General features: G+C 40.4%; 2 protein-coding genes across 2 annotated transcripts; one reads left to right on the top strand and one right to left on the bottom strand.

Moving 5' to 3' along the window:
- Positions 1–1,939: 1,939 nt before the first annotated feature.
- LOC117489815 lies at positions 1,940–6,824 on the bottom strand. The gene is made up of 6 exons (XM_034139352.1): positions 6,630–6,824; positions 6,282–6,436; positions 4,802–4,869; positions 4,437–4,550; positions 2,561–2,659; positions 1,940–2,343 (listed from the first exon to the last, which is right to left on the bottom strand). Exons 1-6 carry the CDS (start codon positions 6,735–6,737, stop codon positions 2,132–2,134), a joined length of 756 nt encoding a protein of 251 aa, XP_033995243.1. The 5' UTR covers positions 6,738–6,824; the 3' UTR covers positions 1,940–2,131.
- Positions 6,825–7,947: 1,123 nt separating this feature from the next.
- On the top strand, positions 7,948–9,609 carry LOC117489874 (adenosine receptor A1-like). Its single transcript, XM_034139430.1, has 2 exons — positions 7,948–8,276; positions 8,955–9,609. Exons 1-2 carry the CDS (start codon positions 7,948–7,950, stop codon positions 9,607–9,609), a joined length of 984 nt encoding a protein of 327 aa, XP_033995321.1.
- Positions 9,610–20,155: the final 10,546 nt, after the last annotated feature.

Here is a 20,155-nt window from a genome sequence, read left to right as displayed (position 1 = left end):
ATGCATACGACACACCTGGGACAGCGTGATGCTGTTATTGATATTGAGTGTGCAATAAAAGAGAACCTACATGGCGATTAAACAGAGCCTGTATCTTACATTTTTTTGACCTGTGTAGCATCCTATACATCACATGTAAGTGATTATTCTGATACCATGTTTCATCGGTTATAAACTGGCGAAGCTTTATTTATTTGTGGCTTTCAAAAAGATAATTTCATTGTATTTCAAAATGGCGTCCAACACAAGCACTATTTATTTATAGAAAGAGAAACGGTTAAGTTTGTTATTACCAGTGTTGTGAGTTCAATATTTTAAATTAATTATAGTAAGGGAACATCTTAGGAGCAGTGGCGTTTTTATATGTACAAAAGTGGTGGGGAACAAAAAACTTAGATGTCTATATATAAGCTTCTGCAGTGACGTGCAGTGAGGTTCATGGCTGGTGAGGCACTGACTCTGACTCTTCAGGTTTACAAATATTATATTTTGACCTAAACCAAAATATAATATTATTTTCAAAAGCTTTTTTTGTCTGATGCTTCGATTAATTTTAAACAGACAGTTCAACAAAAGGATACCCAAAAAATGTAATTGTATCATTTCAATATTGAATTGTTCTCAGTAAGATCCCATTTTCAAAAAATTGCGGTCTTACCTTGACTTGAAGATGAAGTCCATTTGTCTATCCTTCTGGACAAACATTTCTATAACTTTTTTGTAAAAGTCCTCCTTATCTTCTCGTAGTTTCAAAAGTCTATCAAATCTAATCGATAGATTTATGATAAAAAAATTATAAAAGTAGGGTAGACATGTGGATGTTATCCGGCTGAACAAAACGTGCATTTATCTAACAGGTACGTTTCCCACAGATCTTATTTACAGCTATTTTCTAAAATCCTATGGAGAAACCTCATTGCTTTTTTGCAGCTTACTTCCTGGTTTTAGGACGCGTCACTGCAGCTCTCTCGTCTCCTCTTCACACACCACACTTTTCACGGCACACGTACTTACAGCCAATCAGCTCTGAATGATGTGAGATGACGTATGGTGGGGATGGCAGCTCTGTGCCCCTATGGTCTTTTTTTTTTTGCCACACACATTACATTGAAAAATACTCTGAGCATGCGCAGTGTAGTTTTTACAGTCACCGTTCACTTTGACAGTGAGAGGGAGGGGCATGTTCAGGTTTTGTCCCACATGGTTCAAAACGGCACTGTAGACACTAATTAGAAGAACACAGACTAAAACAGCAATGTACAGACGAATCAGATGATTAAACATGACCTTAAAATATATTTTATATATATTTTTATTTCTTTTTTTGCATCTCTTTGCATTTTTTGTAATCATTATGTGTAATACTTTCTGCTGACACTAGGTGGGGCTGTGCCCCTAATGACCAGTCACCACTGCTTAGGAGTTAGTGTAGTGAGTTTCAGAGCAGTGTAATAATTATTTGACCTAAAACTAAATGTTTTTATGAACATGACATGGGGATTTGCTAACTTTTGATTTCCCCCATTTTACACGACACAAATGGAGGCCACTATGGGCCAAAACTAACACGTAGGTTTCTGTAGGGTTCATGGCAGACGGATGCAGTTGCTCTCAGGAGGATATATAATAAAGGTGTGTTAGCTGCTGAGCCTATTTAGTGTGCATACGACACACCTGGCACAGTTTATTCATTTCACACGTAGCGTAGCGCGTGCATGTCGTCGTCCAATCCTTTTGTCAATCCTTCTTAACCGCCTTCGCTTCCGAATCAGCATTGCTATTGCATTTGACTGGTCGACGATCTGTATTTGTGTTTGCTTAAATAACTCAGACGAAGCTAGTAGGGACTTTTTCAAAGACTTAAATACAATCAGAGCTTTTCTGCAACCAGTAGGTTCCCCCCCTGTTAGTCATTGGAAAGAATGCAAGGGCACTTTCCTGTGAGCATGCAGATATTCACATGTTTTTATTAGCTCAAACTAACACTAGCATGGCCGTACACTTTTGGTCTTCTTCAAAGATACACCTTGAAAAAACATTCAAACATTGCTTTATGTCTAGTCTCACATCTCATAGCTTTTGCTGAGACATTGGGGGTCTTTATTCAAAGTGATTCAATCCAATTTGGTGATCAAGGGGGACATTCATTTACAGGTAAGGAGCCTGATATGTAAGCCATCAAATGAAGGTAAAACAAACAAAAGGAAACATCAGGGAGGTATTTGAGGACCAACTCTCTGACACATTTAAACACATCTAGATTCACATTTGACAGTCTTGCAATGAACACGGAAAATATGTCATCAGGGCTTATCTCATCCTTCGACTTGCAGTTTGTATAGTCTGTATAGGAAGAGAGGCATATTCAAAAAGTGAAAATGAGTCAAAAAAAATACAGCACATATTACATTTAGGGCAACATTGTATACAAACTTATTTGAACAAAAAAGGATAGGTAACATCCCCGTGCTCATACTGCCTATTTTTAATTAACCACATATATGTATATGATTATTCAAGTCCTTATCTTATCTTAAACCTGATAGGTTTAAAGTCTCACCATAATCTGAGTTAAAAAGCTGAGGCTTGGACCAGCCGAGACACTCTGCCTGTGTCTCAAACTCCTTCATCTCCTCAGCACTGACGGTCTTTCTCCTGCCTGTAGAGGAGGGAACATATGTCACTTAAAAGCGTTTTTTGTTTTGTGTTTTTCTTTTGGTGACTCCTTCTGGTTATTTCCCATATTGCAGAAAACATTTAATTCTAGTTCCCACGTGTTCATCCTGTGCAATCCTTGGTACAACCATGGCAACTTAAATGTTCTTCTAGCGCCATCAAAAGGTTGAGTTTCCATTTGTGCTTCTCATGGTTTATGACCAAAATATCTGCAAAACTAATGACAAAACCAACAGTCTCAGCAGTTTCATGTGTTAAGTGCTAGTTAGCAAATGTTAGTATGCTAACCATGCTGAGATAGTAATCATTACACTTTACCTGCTTAACATCTGCATGTTCCCATCCTTACCTCAAAAATACAACCTCACAGAGCCACTAGTTTGTCCTTCATTTCATCATCTAACTATCATAACAAATGTCTTCCTGCATTGGGTAATAGTTTCATGTTAACCCTTAGATGCACGAGTGACTGGACCCACACTCTTCCATAAGTGGGTCAAAAAGGACCCGTATTAGAAAAATATGTGTTTTTATGCAATTTTTGTCATTTTGGTTAAGAAAAATCACTTTTATAATATTTAGTATTATATTTTGGTTCACACTAGAAATATTTTATATTAAATGTTTATAATTTTCGGAAAAAAAATTACATTTGGAAAAAAAACGTTTTGAACATATTGATGCAAAGATCCAACCCTCTCTTACCTGCCCTGCAGCTGAACGACCTATACTACCTTTATTTCCTCCCACCTTGACTACTGTAACTCCCTTCTCTACGGCATCCGCTCCCCCTCCCTTGATAGACTCCAAATTGTAAAAAACGTAGCCGCCCGACTCCTCACACACACCAGATCATGGCACCACATCACACCAGTCCTCAAAGACCTTCATTGGCTTCCCTTCTCCCAACGCATCAACTACAAAATACTGGCCCTCACCTATAGCCCTCCACCATCTGACAACCCCCCCCCCCCCCTATCTCACTGGTCTTCCCACCCCCTACCAACCCCCGCGGTCCCTCAGATCCACCTCAGCCGGTCTCCTGTCCCCCCCAAGTCCAAACTAGGCAGCATTGGGGACAGAGTCTTTTCAGTGGCATCTCCCAGGATCTGGAATTCCCTCCCCCGAGATCTCCGCTATTCTGAGACTCTCACAGTATTCCAGTCCCTTTTCAAAACTCATCTCTTCTCCTCTGTCTACTCATAGCCCACCCCCCATCAATCCATGCTGGTTGATCAAGTTTGATAGTCCTATACCCCCCACCCTAACCTTCCCTTATATTGTAAAGCGATTTTGAGTCCTTGAAAAGCCCTATAAAAATATAATGTATTATTATTATTATACTGACAGGTATCAGATCTTGCTGTGTAAAATAATCTTCCTGAGAGGTGTCTCTTGTGATGTAGTCTGTGTGGTCTACAGTGAATGTATTCCTGACAGCCACAGGTGATAAGAATTAAAGGTTCCCATAGGATTCCATAGAAAATGCATGCGGGTCATTTTTAAAAATGTATACAATTTCAATTTAAAATTAAAATGGCATGATATCCAACACATGTTTTTTGAGGAATAGCTGGAATATGAAATGATAAAAAAATGTAATTACAAAGATACTTCAAGAAAACCACCTCACCGGGTCAAAAAAGACCCACTTATGCATCTAAAGGTTAAGCTATATCTTAATGTGTATCACCTCAATTGAAAATATTGTTACATAATTTTTCATTTTAGTTTACATTTTTAAATGTTTTTCTCCTTACTGAAGAGCAATAGGTAGGCGGCATATGGGTGATCCTGCTTCCAAACGACACAGTCAGGACAGCCACTCTGCAGCAGCACCAATGGTTCATCATATGGGCTATTTGTTGGAAACACTTAAAGCATACGGATGGTAATAATTAAATCATTTACATAAAAACTATCACTTTATAATCACATAAACACTACATCTTATCCAGATGTTGAAAATATATATAACATACAGTAATTCATACATACATTGTTTGTGGATGATATTAAAAACACAGTGTAGAACATGTAATATATTAAAAACAAGTCTTTAGTTTCAAAATAGGGATTTTAAGAAGATAATTAAAGAGCATTGGTCCTTAAACAAACATCTTACATTTGCCAGTGGATGTGCTGTTCTCATACACGAGTCCATATCCAGAACGGTTAGAGCATACTCCGTACCTGAAAGGCATGTTTTATAGATTTAACTGAAAGAACATCCACACAAGACATGTTGATGTATGATGCACAAATATTCAGTGGCGTTTTCCAGAGGTGTGGACTCGAGTCACATGACTTGGACTCGAGTCAGACTCGAGTCACCAATTTGATGACTTTGGACTCGACTTGACAAAATCACAAAACACTTGCGACTCGACTTGGACTTGAACACCAATGACTCGGGACTTGACTTGGACTTGAGCCTTCTGACTTGAGGTGACTTGATAATTTAATTCAGGGGTCTCCAACACGCCGATCGCGAGCTGCCGTTCAGAAGAGCAGACTCGCGTCGGGGAGAGCAGAATCTTCAGCCGCTCCAAGACTCGCGTCGGGGAGAGCAGAATCTTCAGCCGCTGCAACTCTTGCTGTGAATCCATGCAGGCAGGGGCGGGACTTTATTTTGCTGAGCCACCATGTGGCCAATCATATGCGAGGACACACTAGGATCATACCATTGAGTATTTTACAAAGAGTGAAACAAACAGCGCCCCTCTAGATGTTATGGTGAAACAGTAGATTGCATTCACTGTTGCGAGAGGAGGCCAGCCGGATCGGGCTTCCCTTGGTGAAAAAAAATTGAGGGATTGACCAATCAGATGAGGCCCATGTGATGCCCCTGCCAACCTGTGATTGGTCAGGGCCATGCCAAGGGAAGCCAGCCGCCTCTGGCTTCCCTTCAGAGGCGGCTGGCGGCTGGCGATTTGATTGGACACTGCCATCCAATCGATCACCTGAATAGATGAGATTGTTTATATTTTTTAGTTACTTTTGGACTACGGACTGAGCTAATTACAGAGACGAGGACTGTTGCTGCACTTGCCGTGTGTTAGAAAGGGAAGGGAAGAGAAGGTGGACTATCGCATGCAAATGTTTCTGTACATAATTGTTTTTGAATTCATGTGTTTCATACACGCCTACTGATACTTTGATGTGAACGTAAAACTTTAAAGGTCTCCTGATTTACTTTGTGAATGAATGCTTCTTTTTTATTCATTACCGAATCTGCACTGCGCATTGAGCGGCTGGTATTGCATTGGGCGGGGGGGGGGGGGGGTGTGTCTGCATAAATTAATAAGAAAATGCTTAAATTAATAAGACGAGAGAGTTTCGGCTGGAGTGTGCGTGCGGACCTCTCGGTTAGATAACAGGCGTGTGCAAGTCCTGCATCTACAAATGTGTGTAAAATGATACCGGGCGCTGTAATCACTCATCTGGTTACGTTATTGACCACCCCCCCCCAACCCAAAAAAATGGGCTTCCCCTACATTTTTTCCCACGCCACGCTACTGCAAATATTAAATAGAAATACAGAGTGATATGCATCAGATTCATGTGGATAATTAACCACAATAACAGTAAATAAGGTTGCTTACATTGCTTTCACCTTGTAGTTGTCAATACATTTGTTCGGTGTCTCTGTAGAGGTAATGTCCACTTCAACACTTGGCCATATAACATACCTCATGAGTAATGACCACAAACATATCTTAGAGGACATGGCTCTGACTCGCCAATTCCCAATTGTCAACTGAAATAAGAAATATGATATATGTCAAATGCATGTTTCCTTTATGTTTCAAAATGCAACTTTAACAGTGAGGATTTTGCTTGCCCAGGGAAAAAGAAATGTAGCACAAATCGGTGCAGTATATTCAACCTAGATCTGTCTAATCAAACTAAGAAAGATACAAAGGGTGTTATAAATGTGAAAAGAGACTTACATCTGGAGCCTTGTCCACTGGCTGCAGCAGCTTCTCACAGGCCAGCGGCGCAGGCTGGCACACTGAGGAGAGACTCAGCACAAGAGCAGCGACACACAGAGTCTTCATCGTGGCTTTGATTCCTCTTCATCGCTCTCAGGTCAGTGTTATAAAGATATCACTGACCAATAAATTATATGCAATATCCACCCACCCTGTCTGAGTGGGTACAAACTGTGCTGATATAACCCACAGAGTAAGCATGACGGGAAATCCTTCATGTTTACTTATTACACAAACTGGAATGCAAATACTGCAGGGTTAATTATTTCAAATTTGTGTCACAACAACACGACTAGCAGCGTGTCCTAAATCCATGATACACAGTGATTTAAGGAAATTTTAAGAGTGTAGGGTATGTACATTGGTTTGAGTATACTTCATTTTGTCACATTTCCAGACAGTTTATATTCTTAAAAAACGCTGCACACTATTCTCCAAAAATGAAAGGCACAAAAAGAAAACGTGGAGCTACTAGAGCTGAAACAAAATAAAACATATATTACATATAAATGATGGTCAATCAGCTAAAAACATTGTGATAAAACATAGTGTGACATTTAAAGAAGAAATGCTCCAAAAGTAGGATCTGGATCTATGAAAATAAATATTTCAAATGTTGGTCTAGTTGTGAAGTCATCTTGTTGAATTAAGAGCTATCAAAGTGTTGTGCTGGAGGAGAAAACCCACATATTATTCTATGACTGTTAACTTATAGTATAAATACTTATTAACTATTTATTTTATTATTTATATACTATTAGAGCATTCAAAAATGGGGCCTTTTAAGAAAAGTACCAAGTCAACATGCTTGAACTATGGTTTTGTATCTTCTGGTTTTGAGAGGTATGTGAGTGCACATCAAATGACCCAGCGTGCACTGGAAACTCAAAGTATCCTGACTAAAGGAAAATGAATTTCTTGCTTAAATGTTTACCAGAATGCAATGCACCACCTGATCGGCATAAACACGACATCATCTACACTTGTCAAGATGCTGTTTGGATGTACTGTATAGCACACTATTCAATGAAGGATGTGGTTGTGTGGCTTCCTCTGTTCTGGCCAGATAGCTTATTATTTGGCACAAATATAAACCACCTCAACTGTGGTTGGATCTTACTTGCAGACTAAATTCACTTTAAATATATTATTAAAAGAACTGCTTACAGGCTAAGCACTTCCTTAAAGTTTTCACAAGAGCACATTCCGGCTTAGACAAACACTCAGTAGACCATCAGCTATCAAACATTAGTCAGAGAGTCAGAGAGGAAGCAGAATGAATGTGGAGGAAATGATCTACACGTTTTTCGAGGTGCTCATTGCTGTTAGCTGCTGTCTTGGTAATATGTTGGTGATTTTGGCACTGTGGACCAGTAAAAGCATTCAGGAGCCCACCTTCAGTCTTATCGTCAGTCTGGCTGTGGCTGACTTTCTGGTCGGCTGCGTTGCCATACCGATGGCTGTGGTGGTGGACGGACGAGTGCCCACTTCATTTCATGGCTGTGTCTTCATCAGCTGTGTGGTCATCCTGTTGACTGGGGTCTCAGTTTTGTCCCTCATGGCTATTTCTGTGGACCGCTTCCTCCGGGTGCATATCCCTCTCTGGTAAGACCTCTTCTGGATTGTTTATTGTGCAGAGAAAAGTAGAAAATAGCATTGCCAGGGTCAGGGATTTAGTATTATCTTATGCAGTTCATACATCATGCAGTTGTGGTACTTTGAGGAGTTTTAGATCATGAAAATGCCTTGTACTTGTATAATGCCAAAAAGGCTTTGGTTAAAGGTGGGGTCGGTAATTTTGGAGAAACCAGCTCGAGTGCGCTAAAATTTGAAAATACACAACCCGAAAAAATCTGCCACTTCCTTACAGAGCCCCTCCTCCAACACACACGAACGCGCACATGACCAATGAGGGCACGAGATAAGTTTGTGCGCAGATGGAAGGCTGACAGGCAGGTAGGCCATCCAGTTATTTTAGCCGGGCCGGCTAAAATGATTGGTCGTGCTTTTTACAGTACTACGGCTTCCACAGATTACATTTTTTTATGGATTTTTTGTCAAAGCACTTAAGATATTCATTGCTATCGGGATGTTAAGAGCTTTCCATGGAATATAACAAAAAGTTTATCTCAAGCCGGTTTCTCAAACTTACCTACCCCACCTTTAACATAGTGAGCAGATGATACATTCCATTTTTGTATGTTAAATTATTCCTTTTGTGTCACTGGTCAGATCACAAAAATAAATGTGTATTTGTTGATTGTACATTTACTGTTTTCTTAGGTACAAAAGGACTGTGACGCAGAGACATTCTTGCCTTGTGGTCGCAGCATGTTGGCTTGTTGCAATACCACTGAGTTTTGCTCCAATGCTTGGATGGTACAACCATGGCACCCTGTCTAAGTCAGTAAACTCTACCATTATCTGCAAGTTTATTGCTGTCATGCCCATGTCATACCTGGTTTACTTCAACTTTGTTCTCTGCACCCTGATACCTCTGTTGGTGATGACCGCTCTTTACGGCTACATCTTCTGCACCATCCGAGGAAACCTTCGACATAAACCAGGCAACGGGGCCCAGAAACAGTGTCAGAAGTATCTGAAGAAAGAGAAACAGCTGGCAGGATCTCTGTCCCTGGTCTTGGCTCTGTTTGCCTTGTCCTGGCTCCCTATCCACATTTTACACTGCATTATTTACGTCCGTGGGAATAACGATATACCAGTTGTATATATCTATGTTGGCATCCTGCTTTCTCATGCTAACTCGGCTGTAAACCCAGTTGTGTATGCGTTCAAAATAGAAAAGATCAAGACAGCGTACCTAAAGCTCTGGAGACAGTATATCTCATGTGGAGAAATAAATCAAGGATCTCAGACAAGCCAGACAACAGACAATACTCCCAGTAGTAACTTGAACAGTGAGGCCAATAATAAGTGAAGGAAGATTTGTTTGCTTCTTTGTTGTAAGCTTATACTCATATTGTTACATCTAAAAGATTAATACATTTTCTTGGATGTATTTCATTTAGCTTTTGCATGTTTTTAGTTCAGAAATCTTTGTTTTTATAGTTTATCAGTGTTTTTTTATTTGATCAAAACATTGTAATATGTTTGCTGGACAAGAAATCTGAAGCAGTTCACTCAATTCCTACGAACTGTCTTTTCCTGCGGCGAATGCTTCTTGGCAAAATAATTAATCTTGATCGACTGGAAACGTCCTGCTTTGCACTAATGTCAGAGGCAACTGTGTGAGACTGGTCTTGTATGTAAACTTAAAATGTCTTTTTTTTCCGTCTTTTTTTTTGTACAATACTGGAATACAGTGACCTTTTTGTATCCTGATTGCAAAATGCTGTTCAAAGTCTTCCCTTTCTCACCAAGCCCAAATATCTCAACATCTACTACATGGATTATACAGAATTTGATGCTCATGTTCATGTTTCTCTCAGGATGATTGAATCACTTTTCATCCAGTGCCATTATATCTAATGTATAAAATAAAACTAATGACATTACAATGAGCCTTAGCTGTACTTTGGGTTTCCAGCTAATCATTTATAAAATGAACAACAGGCAGTATTAAAGAAGGCTTGAAAATAGCAATTAAGACCACATAAACATTAATAAAAGGTTCAATGAGGTTAGAAATAAAGTGAGTTCAGGGACTTTTTCTCAAAGACTTAAATCAACACACTCTCACTCCCTAAGCGTCCAGGAGCGACGCTTGGTCAGGGTCCAGTGGCGTCCAGTTGTGACGCGCCGAGGCTCCTTCAGCTTCATAAACGGACGCAAAGAGCTTTCAACTGATTGCAATGTATTCCCATCGGTGGCGGTATTTGACGCTGAGGGAAGCACGGCATTCGTTTGTGTCGGAGTCTGTTAAAGGCAATGTGAGCGTCCATTCCCATTGGATAACGGAGAATTGTACACCCGGAAGTAAGTATTCCCCTTACTGTCGATTGATTTGACAGTGATATCTCCACTACTCATCAACTCAAAAACACCAGATTATCCTTGTTAATTAAACGACATTGATAGGTTTTAGTGTGTGTACAATGCTTTTGTCACGTTTTCCCCTTCAATTCTGAGAAACAAGTCGTTTTCTATGAGTTTTGGATGGCCGAAGACATTACATTACCCACAATCCTCTGTAGCAACCATAGACTGTATAAATAAATTAAATGATACATTATTCCGAGTGTGCTTGCTTTTCTCTTTGAAAGTCATCACATAACGGCATTGTAATACACGTTTCGGCTGCATTAAATATGACATATCTGCCGTAGTTAACTCTATGTATAGAGCCCTGATGACAAGACTTCTAGACAAACAGGAACTGCCGCCAAAACTGAAAACTTGACGTTGATCTTAAATATATAAGCAATTAAAAAACATCTTACATTTCTTTTCACACAATACGTCTCCTTGCAGTATCAACACTAATTCGGCTGACTTTTATATTTGATCCAATTGGTAGATAGGCTGTATTTACGCCATAACGGTGCACAGCTGATAGAAAGGGACACCTACTGGTTAAAGCACGTTATTGCATTTTATAATTTTATTATTAGATATTAATAGGATCCGTATAAAGTATATTCTTTACTCGTCGTTATTCTCTACTAATAGGTAATTAAAGACTGTATATAATGACTATTTTGCACATCCCATTCAAGATTTCAAGATTTTCTAAGGTTTATTGTAGGGCTGTCAAGTTAACGCGTTAATAAAAAAATTAACGCCACTAATTATTTTAACGCGATTAACGCATGTGTATTTTTTGTCCTCGGCCGCCGTAGTTTCAGAGCGCATCGAGTTTAAAATACCATCTACAAGCTGATGCTGACAGCCCCGCTCCTGCCGCCCGCTTGTGGCAGACCACACTTCCACGCTCACCGGCAGGCCCGGACTGGCCATCGGGAGGACCGGGAGAGTGTGTGTATGTGTGGCGCGAGCGAAGCACACCTTACGTGTTGTTGTTAGCATCTGGTGCTAGCTAGCTGAGCTAACGGATATAAGGAGCTGTTTCAATGAAAACAGAGGAGCGACATTTCGCCGACAACTGCGCCGAGCACTTGACTTTATGCAGGTAGCCAGACAGCACACTTAGCACGGATAGTGCGCGCAACACAGCTCATACACACAGGCATATATGCCTTGAGCTGCACATAGCTCCAACGATCCATCACAGTGTCTCCACATTCTCACACACACACACACACACACACACACACACACACACACACACACACACACACACACACACACACACACACACACACACACAGTATTGTATTATTGTATGAGAGAGGTTCTAGGTTGAATTGAGGCGAATATTTGTAATGTTCAGAGGTTGTTGTGTTTAATATTCATGAGAATATTTGTCATTGTTCAAATGATAATAAACAAACATATAAAGCATATGTGTCCACTCATATGTTGATAAGAGTATTAAAAACTTGAAAAATATCCCTCTAAGGTACATTTAGAACAGATAAAAAATGTGCGATTAATTTGCGATTAATCGCGATTAACTATGGACAATCATGCGATTAATCGCGATTAAATATTTTAATCGACTGACAGCCCTAGTTTATTGACATTAAAGACTGTATATAATGACTATTTTGCACATCCCTTTCAAGATTTCAAGATTTTCTAAGGTTTATTGACATATCATATTATACACAACTACTGTGTAGTTATGCAATGAATGAAAAACTTGGGTCGCAGGTTCCTCAACAGTGCATTACAAGACATCTATCAATATGTGTGTACCTCCACATTACATTGTCATATTCTGCACATTTCTTATACTATCTACATACATCTTATAAGAGTATAATACATACGTATAATATCAGTTAAAATAAGTGCTTAAACATAGTTTCTGAATTGTGATTCAAGATGGCGCCTGTGTCGGCTCGCCGCTCCCTCAGCTCTCTACCTTTAGCTATCCTGTTTTTGTTTTATGTTTGTCAGAATGTCTCTGCTCTGCTCGTTTACGATCACCAAGCTCTCCTCCACCTCAGACCCTCACTGGAGTTGATATTGCTGCCCAAACCTACATCTGGCAACCATAAATTGTCCCCCCCCCCCTCTACTGTCGAATATTCCCACCTACCTGCGCCGGTTGCCCTGCATCCTGCCTCGCCGAAAGCGCTTTAGACGACGGGGAAAGCGTGGTGGTGCACTGGTCCATCTTAAGGCATACCTGACGGCTTCTTCTGGGACTTATCCACACCTCGGATGTCATGGCCCTCCCGCTGCACGCCATGTGAGGGATCGGTGGATTCGCCCTGTTTTTCCGGAGCTGCGGACTCTGCTGGGCCCGCTGGCAACTCCTCCTGCCCGACTGACTGCTCCCGGCCCGCGCGGCGTTCAACACGCACGTCTTCGTCAGCTGAGACGCACTACACCTTCGGCAAGCCCGGAGCGAAAACCTTGCATGGCTTTGCTAAATGCTAGGTCGATAGCAAACAAAACGTTCCTGCAAACGACTTCTTCACCTCTCGTGAACTGGATTTTATGTTCCTGACGGAGACCTGGGCTCACGCTGGCGAGTATACACCGTTCTCTGAACTTCTTCCTCCTGACTGTACATTCTTCAGCTCCCCCCGTGCCACCGGCCATGGTGGGGGCATAGCATCAGTGTTTAGAGCTAGCCTCCAATGCTGATTGCTTCACCCTGTAACTAGCTATGCTAGCTTTGAGTTGCAGCTTTTTGAACTGAACCCGGCCTCGCCTATACTCTGCGCAGTCGTGTATCGTCCGCCAAAGTGCAATAAGGATTTCATAAATGACTTTTCTGACTTTCTGTCCGGGATCATGGTGAAATATGATCGTGTTTTGATCTCCGGAGACTTCAATGTCCATGTGTGTTGCGAGTCCAAACCTCTGGTTAGGGACTTTTTAAATCTCCTTGATTCTTTTGGTCTCGTTCAGTCCGTGGCTGGCCCAACACAAGACTTAGTATTATCGTTTGGACTGTCTGTATCTGTGGATGAAATATGTGCAGCAACGCGTATCTCAGACCATTTACCGGTTCTGTTTACAACCTCCATCCCTTCCGCAGGAGTCGAATCACGTGCCCCGGCGCGTCGTCTGCGTTCGATTAATCCCTTGACTGCCTCACAGTTCTCTGATGTTTTTAATGCTTCTCCGATCTGTAAATTAGATGTGAACTGTGCTTTTAATGCTGATGAGCTTATCTCCATGTTTGACTCGACATGCACACTAATACTGGATTCTGTTGCTCCTTTTACGCTTAGACGCACCAAAGTTCTATCAGAGCCGTGGCTCAATGACTGTACTCGTGCTCTCAGACGCGCTTGCAGGCGTGCAGAGAGAAAATGGAAAAAGGATAAACTCCATGTCTCCCTAGAAATCCTTCGTGCTTGCCTTTCTGACTGCCAGACGGCAGTCAAAGCAGCCAAAACAGAGCACATTTCTCTGTTAATCTCCAAAAACAGCCATAAACCTCAGGTTCTTTTTAATGTCCTCAACTCTATCATTAATCCCTGTGATGTTTCTTCTATTGTCCCATCGACTACTCTCTGTGATAAGTTTCTTACATTTTTTATTGAAAAAGTATCTGCTCTTAGGCTAGCCCACACTAGTGCTACCCCAGATCCTGCTCCTTTTCTGTGCCCTGCTGTCCTCGACTACTTTGAGCCTGTATCCCTCACTTCTCTCTCGGATGTAGTCAAGCACCTGCGGCCGACAAACTGCACCTCAGACAGCATTCCCTCTCGCCTTCTCAGTGATGTTTTTGATTCAGTTGGAGCAAGTATTTTATTACTTTTAAACACCTCTCTTAGCTCAGGATGTGTCCCAGCTGCCTTCAAACATGCCGTGGTTAAGCCACTACTTAAAAAGAAAAATCTCGACCCCTCCATTCTCGCAAATTTTAGGCCCATCTCCCAGCTACCTTTTTTATCAAAAGCCCTGGAGCGAGTAGTCTACGCCCAGCTGCAGTCTTTTTTAACCAAGCATGGAATCCATGAAAAGTTTCAGTCTGGCTTCAAACCCATGCACAGCACTGAAACAGCCCTTTTAAGAGTTGTTAATGATCTGCTCCTAGCCGCCGACTCAGGTAGCCCAGCTGTCTTGGTGCTGTTAGACCTGACAGCTGCCTTTGACACTGTGGACCATAGCATCCTGCTGTCACGGCTTGAACAGTCCGCTGGCATCACAGGCTCTGCCCTTGCATGGTTCAGGTCCTACCTGACAGACCGTAGCTTCTCGGTACAGCTAGGTGCCTTCTCCTCTGCCAAAGCCCCTCTTACCTGTGGGGTTCCCCAAGGCTCGATTCTGGGCCCCATCCTTTTTCTACTGTACATAGTGCCCCAAGGTTCAATTCTCACAAAACATAATATTCCCTTCCACTGCTACGCCGACGATGTACAGATCTATCTGCCTCTCAAAGCAAATGTCAAACACTCACTACAGCAGTTGATGGACTGCTTAACAGAGATAAAATCCTGGCTGAGCAAAAACGTTCTCAACCTCAACGAGAGCAAGACTGAGGTCATCTTTTTTGGACCCCAACCTCCAGCCTCTCCGGTTGATATTCTGGGCTCTCTCAAAAAAAACATCCTCCCCTCGGTCATGAACCTTGGAGTGACCTTCACTAGCACTTTTAAATTCGACAAGCAGGTCAGCACCGTAGTCAAATCCTGCTTTTTTAAAATAAGACTATTGGCCAAAACCAAGTCGTATTTATCTTTTAATGACTTAGAAAGGGTTATTAACGCCTTTGTAACCTCGAGACTGGACTATTGCAACGCTCTGTATGTGGGTATGGACCAGGCCTCAATTAAACGCCTGCAGCTAGTCCAAAACGCAGCTCCACGTTTGCTGACTGGCCACAAAAAGCATGACCACATCACCCCAATTCTGGCCTCACTACACTGGCTTCCAGTTCGGTTCAGAATTGATTTTAAAATCCTTTTATTTGTTTTTAAAGCACTAAATGGGCTGGCTCCGGCCTATATAGCTGAACTCCTCCAGCGCTACACCCCAGCCAGAGCTTTAAGGTCTGCTGACCAGCTGCTGCTGGTAGTGCCCAAGACCAGGCTTAAAACCCGAGGGCACCGAGCCTTCGCAGCAGCTGGCCCTAGGCTCTGGAACACTCTGCCCCTCCATGTGAGGTCGGCCCAGACCCTAGGGGTTTTTAAAGCTACACTAAAAACACACTTCTTCTCTCTGGCTTTCTAGTTAGAGCGGAGCACGACTCCTGACTTTTCCTTGTGTTTTGTTTATTTAATTTTATATATATCTGTTGTAATTTATTGTCTTTTATTGTGATTGTAGTGATGTGTTTTTATTACATGTACAGCACTTTGGCTCTACCAAAAATCGCTTTTAAATGTGCTTTATAAATAAAACTTGATTTGATTTGATTCGATTTGATTAGTTAACATAGCAGGAAAGCAATATATTAGACGTTAAGCACTTTGTCAGGCTTAATATTTATCTGTAGATACAAATTTCACTGTGTGTGCTGTGTGCTCTGCATGTGTGACCATCAAAGAGGATTTCATCCCTCCATATTCATCTTCTATACCCCCAAAGCTTTTTTCTTATTCAAAAGAAGACCTTAACCTAAAGTATTCTTTAATGTTTATTAAAACCTTATTAGTTTGTCTGTTTTGCACATCCTCCTATTAATATCTAATAATAAAATTATAAAATGCAATAACGTGCTTTAACCAGTAGGTGTCCCTTTCTATCAGCTGTGCGTAAATACAGCCTATCTACCAATTGGATCAAATATAAAAGTCAGCCGAATTAGTGTTGATACTGCAAGGAGACGTATTGTTTGAAAAGAAATGTAAGATGTTGTTTAATTGCTTATATATTTAAGATCCACATCAAGTTTTCAGTTTTGGCGGCAGTTCCTGTTTGTCTAGAAGTCTTGTCATCAGGGCTCTATAAATAGAGTTAACTACGGCAGACATGTCATATTTAATGCAGCCGAAACGTGTATTACAATGCCGTTATGTGATGACTTTCAAAGAGAAAAGCAAGCACACTCGGAATAATGTATTATTTAATTTTTTTATACAGTCTGGTTGCTACAGAGGATTGTGGGTAATGTCCGTCAAACTTCCGGGTTCCTCCATGGGATCTTATTTCGGAAAAAGTATGCATTGAAGTCAATGGAGAGAGAAAGATTATCTTTCGATCCCGTATATTATCTTAAACAATCATTTCCATGTCAAAAAAGTCACAGTTTGTCGTAAAACTGTTGAAATATAAGCCTATGAAATGTGTGTGCATTTACAGCTCTCAACATGCCCAGACTTGTAGTGATTTTCACCACTTTTAATACTTTTAATACCACATTACGTCACACGTGTGATGCGCGCCCGTGATTGAAAATCTCTTTATTTAAAAAATACGGGGAATACGGATCTCGGGGTCTCCCTCCCTGCTCCCTGTGCGCAGATGCGACGCGTCATATGACGTCACATGTTTGGCATGTTTCGATTGAGTATGCTTTATTTAAAACAAAAACAAGGACAAAAAACAAACCAGTCTTCACAACGGCCGGACAAAATACTTTGAGCCGCCCTATAGCCAAAGCCTGAGACACTGTTTACTATAAATTGACGGGGAAGGGTGTAGCAATAAAGATAACCTAGCAACCACCTTGGTAACAATGAAAACGTTGTATTTACACAATTTCCTGAAGTATTCTTCGTAATAACTAGCAAACTAAAGATCATGTACATCCACTGCACACATCATCTGAAATAACAACTCATATTTCTCGCATCAAATGACATCAAAACGCATTTTAATGGCCAAACTAACCTTAAAATAGGCATTTTCTAACGAGAATAAAACGAAGGTCGGCCATGTTTTTTTATTTCTGCGGAGAGAAAGTTGAAGATCATGTGACATCGACGCCAGCCATTGGAAATGAATGACCAACGTACTGTAGTTATTACACGTTTAGATGTGAGACTGGGTTGAGAATGCATATGTTAAAAGCCATGTAACCAATTATATCACTTAGAAACCTGATCTTGAACACTTTGTTGTGCACAACAATGGAGGCCAATTTTGGAGAGAGAGTTAAAGGAAGAGGTAAATGCAATATACTGTATTTTGTCTTCAGTACCATATAGTAACTATGTTCATGCCATCTTCACTCTCAGTAAAGTCATTGTGTCTGATACTGTTATGAGTAATGAGAATAAACCTATTTGTGTGTTTCCACATTGCATGTGTTCATTCATAGTCCATATTTACAGCATGCTACAAATGAAAATGCCTAAAACTTTGACTTTAATTTCTTGTTTATTAATCAACTAATGGACAGTGTTTCAATTCAGTTCATGTAAGCCTTACACACACATTCCTCTTTTGAGCGTCTAGTGATTATGGCATGCATGTCTTTCTATTCTAACTCAGCTGTCAGCTTCTTAGCAGTTTAGACAAACATCAAATTCCTAATGTAGACTAGTTGGACAAAATAATGCTTAACAACTGTTCCATTACTGTGTGAACTGTTTTAGGGGTCGACTGTATGAGATATCGTTCTCCCGCTTGCTGCTGGGTGCAGGTGAAAGTAGGGTTTTTTCGTTTTAAATAGAAAACAAAAAAAGGAAAAAAGGCTTTTTTGGCTTTTGGTTTAAACGAAAAATCAAACTGACAAAACGTACACGGACCCCTATGACTCGCCATTTCCCTGTCAACTGAAATAAGACAAATTATATATGTCAAATGCATGTTTCATTTATGTTTCGAGATGCACATTTTATAGTTAAGGTTTTACTTGCCCAAGGAAAAATATATGTAGCACAAATCGGTACAGTAGTTTGAACCTAGATTTGTCTGATAAAACTAACACAAATGAAATGGGAGTTATAAATGTGAAAAGAGACTTACATCTGGAGCCTTGTCCACTGGCTGCAGCAGCTTCTCGAAGGGCCAGCAATGCAGGCTGGCACACTGAGGAGAGACTCAGCACAAGAGCAGCGACTCAATGAGTCTTCATCATGGCTGTGATTCCTCTTCATCGCTCTCGTTGGTTTTATAAAGATGAATGTTAACTTATAGTGTAAATAACACTCAGTAGACCATCAGCTATCAAACATTAGTCAGAGAGTCAGAGAGGAAGCAGAATGAATGTGGAGGAAATTATCTACATGTTTTTCGAGGTGCTCATTGCTGTTAGCTGCTGTCTTGGTAATATGTTGGTGATTTTGGCGCTGTGGACCAGTAAAAGCATTCAGGAGCCCACCTTCTTATCGTCAGTCTGGCTGTGGCTGACTTTCTGGTCGGCTGTGTCTTCATCAGCTGTGTGGTCGTCCTGTTGACTCTGGTCTCAGTTTTGTCCCTCACGACTATTTCTGTGGACTGCTTCCTCCAGGTGCATCCCTCTCTGGTAAGACCTCTTCTGGATTGTTTATTGTGCAGAGAAAAGTAGAAAATAGCATTGCCAGGGTCAGGGATTTAGTATTATCTTATGCTTAAACATCATGCAGATGTGGTACTTTGAGGAGTTTTAGATCATGAAAATGCCTTGTATTTGTATCATGCCAAAAAGGCTTTGGTTTAACATCGGGAGCAGATGATACATTTAATTTTTTTCTACGTTAAATTATTCCTTTTGTTTACTGGTCAGAACACAAAAATAAATGAATATTTGTCTTCATCCAAAAATGCAAAGGCAGTTATAAATGTGAAAAGAGACTTACATCTGGAGCCTTGTCCACTGGCTGCAGCAGCTTCTCACAGCCCAGCGACGCAGGCTGGCACACTGAGGAGAGACTCAGCACAAGAGCAGCGACACACAGAGTCTTCGCCCTTACGCAAAGAAAATAGATTTCCCCATATATTAACTGTCAATATATTACATTATTTAGTGTTCTGATTTACTGGTTAATTGAAAAGATTAAAAAAAGTAAATCTTGCTGTTGGCTACACCAACTGATACTGATTAATAATCAACATGAAAAGAATATTTATTCATATCTACAAAATATATTGAAGATATATAGAATAATATATTGTGTTAATATATTACAATATATTGAAGATATATAGAATAATATATTGTGTTAATATATTGCAATATATGGGATAATACATCAGTAATTGCCGCTTTCCATATATTGAGTAATATATGTAAATATATATAATATATTGGTTGTGTATATATGTGAACATACATTTACTATATATTAACATGTATATGGGGACATGTATGTACTATATATTCAGATGTATATGGGGACATGTATGTACTATATATTCAGATTTATATGGGGACATGTATGTACTATATATTCAGATTTATATGGGGACATGTATGTACTATATATTCAGATTTATATGGGGACATGTATGTACTATATATTCACAATTATATGGGACATGCATGTACTATATATTTACAATTATATGGGGACATGTATGTACTATATATTCACAATTATATGGGGACATGCATGTACTATATATTCACA

This window comes from Trematomus bernacchii, unplaced genomic scaffold, assembly GCF_902827165.1.
Source record: "Trematomus bernacchii unplaced genomic scaffold, fTreBer1.1, whole genome shotgun sequence".
In the NCBI taxonomy this organism is placed as follows: Eukaryota; Metazoa; Chordata; class Actinopteri; order Perciformes; family Nototheniidae; genus Trematomus; species Trematomus bernacchii.
This window is presented reverse-complemented; position numbering and strand designations above follow the sequence as displayed.